General features: G+C 41.5%; 1 protein-coding gene across 1 annotated transcript in view; it reads right to left on the bottom strand.

Moving 5' to 3' along the window:
* Positions 1 to 4,234: 4,234 nt before the first annotated feature.
* pkd1l3 (polycystic kidney disease 1-like 3) overlaps positions 4,235 to 11,529 on the bottom strand; it is a 13,817-nt gene continuing 6,522 nt past the window's right edge. Inside the window, exons 7-14 of the mRNA XM_088993213.1 lie at positions 11,184 to 11,330; positions 10,902 to 11,104; positions 9,708 to 9,895; positions 9,389 to 9,521; positions 9,112 to 9,307; positions 8,784 to 9,000; positions 5,600 to 5,684; positions 4,235 to 4,614 (exon numbers count right to left, since the gene is read on the bottom strand). Coding sequence (XP_088849339.1) covers positions 4,571 to 4,614; positions 5,600 to 5,684; positions 8,784 to 9,000; positions 9,112 to 9,307; positions 9,389 to 9,521; positions 9,708 to 9,895; positions 10,902 to 11,104; positions 11,184 to 11,330 — 1,213 coding nt within the window. The 3' untranslated portion in view covers positions 4,235 to 4,570. The remainder of the gene's footprint in view (positions 4,615 to 5,599; positions 5,685 to 8,783; positions 9,001 to 9,111; positions 9,308 to 9,388; positions 9,522 to 9,707; positions 9,896 to 10,901; positions 11,105 to 11,183; positions 11,331 to 11,529) is intronic.

Here is an 11,529-nt window from a genome sequence, read left to right as displayed (position 1 = left end):
TTTCAGTTTCAGAAAGTCCCACCCCCTTGTTCGTGTCGTCACACCAGCCTTACTCTAGAACAGGGGTGGGCAAACTTTTTGACTCGCAGGCCGCATTGGCTTCTAAAATTTGACAGAGGGGCCGGGCCAGGAGCATTTAGAGGGAGTGTTTGGGCCGGAAATACTAAGCCTAAAGCATTAAAGGACAACCGACGCCTCCCGACAAGTTATGTTCATAATTTATAAAATCACTTCAAATGACTGACTGAGCGTATTTTTCCACAGCATATAGCTTTAGTTTACGTTCTTAGACTTGCGCTGAATATTCACTAAGTCTTGTTTTCGAGTTGATGACGATCCCCATGTGACGTCACGTTTGGACCGCCCCTGACCGAGAAAGCGACACACAATGCATTTTGGGTACTTTGTTTGGTCTGAAAACTTCGTGTTGATGGCGAAATTAGAAGGAAAACACATAAATAACGCCATGGTGAATCGTTGTGTGTTGCACCAAGACAACTATTTGATATTCGCTGACACAAATTCCCAGCTGACAAATCAGCCCATTTCCAACGGAGCTTGGGCGCAATCTTCTGCATTTTCTGGGTGCTACATTGCTGTCATTGGCGGCTCGAATTGATATGGGAGGACTCCTTGAATCAATTGCAAACATTTATGCTTTCCTCTTCAGAACTATTTGAATCATATTCATAACTGAATGAGTAACAAGAAAACAACTTCTCCGAATCTGAAGCCATTGTTTTGATTCTCGAGCAAGGCAAGACGTCATGGCGTGACGTCAGGAACAAAGGGGTGGGACCTTCTGAAACTGGCCATTTCCAGATTCATTTTGAAGTCATTTTTATTGGTGTTTTTCATTTAACTAAAAATATCAGCCTGCCTGTTTTGGGTATTATAGACGCTATAAAACGTTTTTATAATGTCAGTGGGAAACACGAAAAAATAGTGCCGGTTGTCCTTTAAATGTAGTGTGTACAAACCTCATAGCACAGTAAGAACCCAATTTATTAACTGTCTTTCAAATGTGAAAAATATCCCTGATCAGTTAATAAATTTGTCTCAAGGAATATGGCGTTTATATACTATTTCGCAGATACGTACTTGGAGGAGGAAATGGAAATAGATTAAAATAACATATGCACTGTGATTCATCAAGATTGCGTCTGTTTTTAATAAGTTTTCATTGAAGGGGCAAAGTTAAAGAAATCAACATTTATTGAAAAATGGAATCACTTTCAACATTCAAAACATATTATTCGACAACGAAATATTCAAGCTCAATAATACCTACTTGTGTTAAATTCCGTCAAATCATACATGGTTTGTCCTGACCGCGCGCTCAACAAACTCCTCACTGACGCCCTCGCCTTCACGCGCAAACAATACACGTGTACCGTCGCCGAGCACACAGACATAGGCAACCTGCAGTGAAATTTGCATACTCGGCACGGCAGCCAATCAGAAGCCTGCTTCTTTCTTCCGGACTTTCGCAAGCGTTATAAAGTCGTCCAATTGCATATAATTTTCCAAAATAGATGCACAGAACCTCAGCCCAGAAGAAAGATTCAAAAGAAGCTAACAACATATGTGACGCTACAAAACGTAAATTTACATTAAACCGTGACTGTAAAGTGTACGTGAGACTCATGAAAGGGGCTGAGTGGCTCGTATGAAGCAATCCAAACGTTGATTTGTGCTCCACAATGACAATCGACTACTGCAGCAAAATCTAGCCATTCACATTTACCGTAATTTAAGCAAGGTAGCATTTGTAGTAGGTACATTCTTGATTTAAAAGAAAACGTTATACTTTGTGACAATGTTTTTAATGTGATTAGTTGTCTCATTGTGCTTCAGGTTGTGAAAGATGGGGTAGGCAACTTTTCAGTTATCTGCCCTGTTGTCCGCTAACTTTTTGTCATGAGTTTCAGACGCTGTTTTTACTATAATTTGGGCAGGTTCGGCGGGCCGGATTAAAAAGCCTAACGGGCCGTATGTGTCCCGCGGGCCGTAGTTTGCCCATACCTGCTCTAGAATCAAAACAATGGCTTCAGATTCGGAGAAGATGCTTTCTTGTTACTCATCCAGTTATGAATATGATTCAAATAGTTCTGAAGAGGAAAGCATAAATATTTGGAATTGATTAAAGAAGTATGTCCGTATCAATTGAGCCGTCAGGACTCCAATGTAGTGTCCCGGAAAATGCACAAGCTCCGTTGGAAACAGGCTGATTTGTCTGCTGGGAATTTGTGTCAACTCGTATCAAATAGTAGTCTTGGTGCAACACACAACGATTTACCATCACATTATTTATGTTTTCCTTCTAATTTCGCCATCAACACGAAGTTTTCAGACCAAACAAAGTACCCAAAATGCATTGCGTGTCACTTTCTCTGTCAGGGGCGTTCCAGATGTGACGTCAGGTCAGGTATCGTCATCAACTCGAAAACAAGACTTCCTGAATATTCAGCACGAGTCTTAAAACATAAAATATAGCTACAGTAAAGTCTCGTTATATCGATATCGGTTATATCGATAGTACCGCTTATTACCATACTATTTTCATTTCGCTTGCACATTTCTAGTCTTTTTATGTATAATTAGTACCGTTTAGTACGATACCCGGTTATTACGATAATCCGGTTATTACGGTGCTCCTTTTCATCCCCCGCCGGCCATTTTTGTTGTTTATATCGATATATCCGTCGCGCCATTGGTCAACTTGGTCACGTGTCTTGTTACGTGAGCCGCCATCGGTCGCGCCATTGGTCGACTTGGTCACATGAGCCGCCATCGGTCGCGCTATTGGTCGACTTGGCCGTGTGACTTTGTCACGTGACACGCCATCGGTCGCGTCATTGGTCAACTTGGTCACGCGTCTTGGTTACGTGTCACGCCATCAGTCGCGCCATTGGTCGACTTGGTCAGGTGACTTGGTTACGTGCCCAGCACCCGTGTAGCAGAGCCATTTTCATTTTCAAACGCTAGCTCGTGTGTAGCAGACGAGATTGAAGTGTTTGTGTTAAAAGGTAAAAATGGGAAGCAGAAGAAGATTGATGACTTTTTTAAATTGTATACATAATACAGTAAGATGTAAGCGTTGCAGTTTCCCTGTTGTGTTATGTACATGTCCACTGTACTGTATATGAATGCAATCGTTTTTTGCAACAATGTTTCTTGTTTTGTCTGCTGAAGCGCGATGGTTTTGAAAATTATTAACATTCCATACTGTGTATTAAAGGACAGCCGATGTCACTTTTTATTCAAATGCAAATAAAAATGACTTCACGCCAAGACGTCTTGCATTGCTTGTGAATCCAAACAATGGCTTCAGATTCGGATAATATGCTTTCTTGTTACACATCCAGTTATGAATATGTTTCAAATACACTGTAGTTCTGAAGATTAAAGCATACATGTTTACAATCATTAAAGAATTATATGTGCCATTTTGAGCTAATGGCCAGCTCCGTTTCTTATATGGCGCTTGGCTGCCCTCTTTTGGCGGCTTTTGTTTAATGCAGTTCGGCGCAGGATCGGATATATCGACAGTCCCGGTTATATCGATATTTTTTCGGACTCCCTTGAATATCGATATAACGAGACTTTACTGTATATGCCGTGGAATCTTTGTAAAATACGCTCAGTAGAAGTCATTTGAAGTGATTTTACTAATTATGGACACAACTTGTCCGGCGGCGTCACACCTTTAAAGACCAGGTTCATGATAGTATGTCACCTTTTGGAACAACATCGAAGCAGATGCAATTAATGCTCTTGCACGAAATTATTGCTTATAATTATAGCTCATGGGCGGCCTGGTAGTCGAGTGGTTAGCACACCGGCTTCACAGTGCAGAGGTCGCCGGTTCGCGTCCCGGTCCGGCCTCCCTGTGTGGAGTTTGCATGTTCTCCCCGGACCCGCGTGGGTTTTCTCTGGGTCCTCTGGTTTCCTCCCACACTCCAAAAACATGCATGGCAGGCAGATTGACCACTCCAAATTGTCCCTAGGTGTGAGTGTGAGAGTGACTGTTGTATGTCTTTGTGTGCCCTGCGATTGGCTGGCAACCAATTCAGGGTGTCCCCCGCCTCGTGCCCGAAGACAGCTGAGATAGGCTCCAGCAACCCCCGCGACCCTAATGAGGAATAAGCGGTACGGATAATGAGATGAGATGAGATTTATAGCTCATAAAAATACATTCCCAGTACAGGTTTAATAATGTTACATGTTCCAGTCATCTTCAAATTTAAGTATGAACCTAATGGGTTAACTTATAAATTAAATGTATTATTCTTATTAACTAAGTATTGATGCAAACAAAAATCTAAAGGTTAAAAATTGCCACACTTGCCCTAAGAATAGTTTCAAGGGACAGATTGATTTTAATCGGGTCAGCTTTCAAACAAAAGCTATAATGAAAGGGCAAAAAAATAAAAGCAATTATTTGATATGGTTCATTTGAATCACCATTTCCTGGTAGTTTGAGGTTGAAGGGGCAAATACCAGAGTAGAATCATTTTTTTCAGGGAAGTCAAAGAAGTGACTTGAGGGCAGAAGGGCGCCTCAATCTTCAGAGTTCACCCCTGGTGTAACGCCTGCATTTGTCGTCTTGTTCTGGAAAATGGAAAAAAAAGTGCACTGTGAGTCTCATGACATGTTAACCTTGCTGAATTTCTGCACTGGTTATGCTTAGAATAGTTTTGGATATCTTATTATCTGTATTTGTTTCTGTCTTGTTTTTTTTAATCAAATTAATCCATTATCAAAACAGTTTATCTTCACAAGAAGTTTTAATTGTTGGTAGAGCACACCTTCATTTTTTATTAGGTTTTACACCCACTCCCCAAAAATGCTAGTCCTCGTTTTAGTTTGTACAGTGAAAGACAAAAGAAAAAAACAAGATCGTGAAAGGACAACCGACGCCTTCGGACAAGTTGTGTCCATAATTTGTAAAATCACTTCAAATGACTTCTACTGAGCGGATTTTAAGAAGATTCCACGGCATATAGCTATATTTTACGTTTTAAGACTCTCGCTGAATATTCAGGAAGTCTTGTTTTCGAGTTGATGATGATGCCTGACATAGTTCTGTATTGATCATCCTCAAAATACACTTTGGCGAGAACATGAGAACTTCACTCTGTCGGGCCTGAGCTAAGGTTCAAATAAAGTCACCTTTCTGCACTCATGACGACTACTGATTGCTTTCAATTTCCTCCCTTCACCTCTACGTGCCCTCTGCCCGTCTCACCACGATGGGGTGCAGAGCTTTCAGCCGCTCTGCTCCCAAACTCTGGAATTCACTTCCACCCAACATCCGTAATATTGCCTCCCTCCCTACTTTCAAATCCCACCTCAAAACCCATCGGTTTAAAATTGCATTCATGGTTTAGTTCAATCAGCTATTTTATTATTTATCATTTTATTTTTATTTCCTCATGATATTTTTTTAGACAATCACTCAAAGTGTGACTAATTTGGAACCTCCAGGCTGCTGATTGGAAAACTTGAACGAAAGTCAAATTGTATTGTCATCACTTTCCATGCCGCAAGGGCTCAAAAGAGCCTTCATTATATGACATCATTTTGTACCCCTTACCTGACAGCACTTGTTCAATTTCTTCCATTTCATCCATCTCTACAGGTTTAAGCAACAGGGCGAAAAAGACAGCGACTCCAATCACCTTTAAAAAGAAAGACAACAAATCCTCTTCACGCATGAACCGAATAAAATGTTGCATATTCCCTGTGGTACATACATGTTGTTGACTGCTCCATCTTTTGGTTGAAGCAGTGATGTAGTATCATTTTTCCAAATCTTTTGCATCACAAAGAAAGTGAATTGTTTGGTTTTTATGTTTGGAACAATGGCAACATTGTGTGTGTGTGTGTGGGGGGGGGGGGGGGGGTGCTGGAGCCCAACCCAGCTGCCTTTGGGACCAGTGGCCAACTGGTTAGTGCATTGGATTCACAGTGCAAAAGTGCAGGGTTTGATTCTCCTGTGGAATGTGAGTATTATCCGAATGTCTGTGTGGGTTTTCTCTGGGTACTCCGATTTCCTCCCACTTTCCAAAAACAGGCACATCAATCTGATTTAACACTCCAAATTGTCTTTTGGTGTGAGAGTGTGTCAGAGATATGACAGTCAGACACTGTCTGACTGTCATATCTCTGTGGACCGAGTCTGGATATGACAGTCAGACACTGTCTGACTGTCATATCCAGACTCGGTCCACAAAGATTGTCCCTACTGCCGGCAGGAAACGCAGTCATCCATGACATACGTCTGAATCTGCGGCCCTCTGCCAAGCTATTTATTGAGAGTACATGCAAATGAATGATACATTAGTAAAACATAGTTTTCTTGATTATAATACCACACCTCTGGACGTTCTGAGCACCAACAGCTGTAAGCAATAAAACATTGTCTTTTAATTCGTTGTCTTCCATGAACTGATAAATTTGTAACCTGGCTAATGAGCTCCTTCCTGTGAGGGAGTTCCAAGGCCAGATCTCTAGATGAAGGTGAGGTGAAGGTTTAACTGGGCTGTGTCTGTTTCACTCAGATTTACTGCGGCCATCTGCGCCTTGACTGTGGGCCCATTGTTTGGTTGGCCAGCTAAGCATGGGACTTTTAAAGATGATAAATTCTTATTCTCCATCAGAGTGTAAGTGTGGATGGGTGTTTGTCTATGTTCCCAACGATTGGCTGGCAACCAGTTCAGGGTATGCCCCCACCTCCCAACTTCCCGAAGACAGCTGGGATAGGCTTACCCACACCACACAACCCTTGTGAGGATAAGTGGATCAGAAAACGGATGGAAAATGAAATCAATCAAATTTGAAATGAGACTTTAACAGAGCAAAATATTGGAAAAGTGATGCAAACATTTAATATGGACCAACGTCAATTACCATGTTTTTCAGACTGTAAGGTGCACCTGATTAGAAGGCACACTTTCAATGGATTACATACTTTAAATGTTTTTCCATATACAGTGTAAGGTGCACTGGATTATAAAGCGCACCTTCAACGAATGACATTGCGTATTTTCCGGTGTATAAGGTGCACCAGAGTATAAGGCGCACCTCCAATTAAAGTGTATTTTCAAACTTTTTCCATATACATATAAGGCACACCGGAGTATTAGGCACACCTTCAATGAATGAAAAACGTTTTCCAAATATAATATAAAAATACTACATGAAAGTTTTCCAAATAAAAGACACACCACACTATAAGGCGCTACAGTGGGAAAATGGAGTCAGTAGCTGCTGACAGTAGTTGCGAGACCTGTTCTGGCTCAATATTACTTCACATATAAGGCGTACCTGCGTATAAGGCACAAGTTCATCTTTTCAAGAAAATGAAGGCATTTAATTTTTTTCACCCCATATATAATGTGCACTGGATTAAAAGGCACATGGTCAGCCTTTGAAAAAAAAAATTAATGCTTTTATGTGTGCCTTATAGTGCTGAAAATACTGTACTAATAATCAGCATGAGGCCCTGCTAGCTTAAAGGGCAACCAACACCATTTTTTTGTTTCCTAACTGACATCAGAAAAACTTTTATAGCATCTAAAATACCCAAAACACGCAGGTTGATATTTTCAGTCAAATGCAAAACACCAATAAAATTGACTTAAAGTGTTCAAAAACTGCCACAAATCAGCTCGAAACTGGGGATTTTCAGAAAGTGCCGCCCCCAGTTTGTGACGTTGCGCCAGGTCGTCTTGCCTTGCTCAAGAAATAAAACAATGGGCTCACTGAGTTCAGATTCAGAGAAGATGTGTGGCGTCACACGTGTGTATGATTTTGAAGTGCGCCTTTCAACCATTTCATGTCTTTCAATTCCTTGATATCCTTGATGTGCGTCTCACTCTGACGCATAGCACACGCTTGAAAATGGTATAAAAGCAGCTGTCGCGGGACAGAGAGATTGGGCGAACCACGGGGCAGAATCATATCAGACTCATCTCGGACTCACGCCCGGCTTACGCCGGGCGTCGGACGGACATCACGGCACGACTTGCTCAACTCCACGCCACGACCAAGCTCTGCGCGTCACCTGCCTGGGAGATCTGACAACGAACCTACTTACAAATAAAGAGAAACATCAAACTCTTTAGATGCTTTGTTGTTACTCATCCAGTTATGAATATGATTCAAATAGTTCTGAAGAGGAAAGCATAAATGTTTGCAATCAATTAAAGGAGTCCTCCTATATCAATTCGAGCCGTCAATGACAGCAATGTAGCAATGCACAAGATGGCGCCCAAGCTCCGTTGGAAATGGGCGGATTCTTCTGCCGGGAATTTGTGTCAGCGAGTATCAAATAGTAGTCTTGGTGCAACACACAACGATTCACCATTGCGTTATTTATATGTTTTCCTTCTAATTTCGCCATCAACACGGATCAACATGAAGTTTTTAGACCAAAGTACCGCAAAATGCATTGTGTGTCGCTTTCTCGGTCAGGGGCGATACCTACCGTGACGTCACGGTAGGTATCGTCACCAACTCAAAAACAAGACTTCCTGAATATTCAGCGCGACTCTTAAAACGTAAAATATAGCTATATGCGGTGGAATCTTGGTAAAATACGTTCAGCAGAAGTCATTTGAAGTGATTTAACAAATTATGGACACAACTTGTCCGGAGGCGTCAGTTGTCCTTTAAGTGTGGGGCAGCACATGCATGAAGAGGATACTTTTGATTAGTACGGTACCCATACTAAGAATGAATGTTTCTGACTATGGACAGCTTTGATTCAGACCCACCTTGAGAGGCTGTAATATGACAATGCTCTGGAAGAGAGAGATGCCCAAAGACATAATCCACTTAATGGACTTTGCCTTGCCATAGTAAAAGCCATAGAGCAAAGTGAAAAAAGTGGACACGCCGCTGAGGGAAATTAACAGGAACCAGCCGATGAACACACACCACCAAGGCAACCAGCAACTGGATGATACACTCTTCTTTTTCATGGGAGGTGGGCTGGGACAAAGACAAGGGAAAAAAGAATATAAAGTGCTCTCACCAAAGGAACCTAGTACGCTAAATATAACATTTTTGTATTTGTGTGATTGTGACGTGCAAGGAGCCTACCAGCAAACTAAGTGACTGCTGAAAACCATATCGGCCTTGCGAACGAGCAGATTGGTGATGTCTAGTGCTTGTGCGTAATCCTGTGGACTCGGGAAGTTCTTCTCACCCAACTTTTCTAGACAGAAATGCAGGCGACAAAGGGCGGCGAGGAGAAACTTGCTGCAGTAGACCCAATGCAGGTCACTCTCAGTTTCCCCTTGACGGGCAAAGACGCGAAGAAGAAATTTACATTTTTATGTATGTCCCTTGATTTTTTTTCCCTTGAATACTGGAGTACCTTGCATCAGATGAATTAATTCATGCACTCTGTTCAAGGCTACAAAGAGATCAGGGATGGACTCCATTTTGTATATCTGTGCCATTTTGTTCCGTAGACTCCTGCTCACAAGAGAAATAACCTCCTCGATTTCCTTGGGAAGGAGTGATGACAAATAGCAACATTAGAGAACATCAATGCATATTCGCAGCAGACTAAAACAATGATGAAATATGACACAGTTGGGAGTAACGGATACACAGGGCTCCTTTTTCAACAGCACAAGGTCAGTCAAGTAGCCATATTCCGTAAAACAAAGCCTACCTATTTTTAAACCCACCTTTAGAATTGTTGTTATGGTAACTAACTGGGGTCTCACTTTGTCCTCCGAGCTGGTTTTTGGCGACTTTAAAACAATGCGTGGTTTGATGCTTCGGAATATGGTGACAATGAGGATGTTGATTGGGAACATGAGAAGACCACTCTCAACCCCCACCATGATGTCCTGCCACGTAATGTGCAGTGAACCTGGGCAGGGATCGTTAGAGTATTGTAGAACTGATAGTCGCGCGAGTGAGTAATTCAAGGGGTGCGATCCACCCCACAGTTTCCCCGCAGTCAGTCGTGACAACTCATTTTTTTTTATTGAAATCACCCATCCATATCCTGTTGGGGGCCATGACTAATGGCTGGCTGACAAAACCATCTCATCGCTGAATGTTAAGGATCTGCTGTAATTTGACCCAGATAATCCTGTTGTCGCGAAATTTGACACATTTGATGATAGTCAAGGCCCAAGGAGGGACAGAAACTTCGTTTTAATCGTTGTGGTACCACCACCTACTGGCCACATAAAATAAATACATGTTTTGATCTTTGAACTCCCGTAAGATATTTTAGCTGTACAATTTTTAAGTCAAATTATTGATGGACAAAGCTTGAAATGATTTACTGTTTTGGGGTTTCAATTTTAGTTTTTAAATCACATAAATTTAATGAGTCATCCTTTCATTTAATCAAGAACGATTTTACACAAATAGCTGTATTAAGTTCATCCTGTCTACTTGATATCTAATTTAAAACAGATTCTTATCTGTGTATGTGTTATGTAAGATCAGATCTGACAGGTAGGTAACGCCCCCATAGCAACACCAGCTGAAAATGGCGCATCACAACAACATCCGTGACACTCTGACGAAGTCGGAAGTAGATGCCGAAACATGTCAGGTATTTGAACACCGACAATACACTGTCTGTAAAATAAGAATCTGCTTTAAATTAGATTTTACACAAAATCTGATTATTGTGATGCTTGACAATAACAACAACACACATAAGTTGCTGGAGTATGATATTGCTCTCATTCCAAATGTGTTCGACGCTGCAGTGGGTCAAATGTAAAGGTCATATTTCATGTATGCGCAGATTTATGATACATATAGATGGCTCTATTGTATATCATCAACTATTGTCACGTACGTGCTGAACAAATGGGCACAATTCATGCGCACTTATGATTAAAAAACTGATTTACCAATGGAGAAGACTACTGGAGAATTCTCATTCTCCGGAACATTCCAAAAGGCAATATTGATGGCCATGGTGCACAGAAGCAGGCTCAGACAGCAAGAAACCCTCTGAACCCGAGTGAAAGGGCTCCGCCACGGTGGATCCACGATGGACATCCAAATATGTTCATCCCGAAAGCCCGTCGATGTTCGGCTCTGGAAAATATTCCTTCCAATAAAAAGGCAAAGTATGCCATGACTGACTTTTGTGTGACCTACTCACATGCATTCAATACTTCATTCCTTACCTAAAGCAGGAAACCTCATTGCTCTTTGCTGCATTGAACATTTTCTTCGTCGTACCATCCCCATGGTCACTGCTTATCCAACAGTCACAAAAGAAATGCCAAACATGTTGAGTTTGGAGATCCTCTATGGTCACTCTGTTTACATACCTGAATGCGAGAGCAATTCATGAAATCTCGAATCAGTGTGTATATGCTGTCCAATGTTGAGAGCCAGTAATACATTTTCTGCTGCTAACAGAAGCATTGACCAACATTTCCATCGTACATTTTTAAAAACCATTTCCAGAATTAGATTGTGTGCACACATGAATGGATTTGTTAATCCTTATTGGAGAGTGTGATGGAT

This window comes from Hippocampus bargibanti, linkage group LG03, assembly GCF_051943395.1.
Source record: "Hippocampus bargibanti isolate YZ-2025 linkage group LG03, ASM5194339v1, whole genome shotgun sequence".
NCBI lineage: Eukaryota > Metazoa > Chordata > Actinopteri > Syngnathiformes > Syngnathidae > Hippocampus > Hippocampus bargibanti.
The sequence above is the reverse complement of the archived record's forward strand: the minus strand, read 5'-3'. Positions and strand labels throughout refer to the sequence as shown.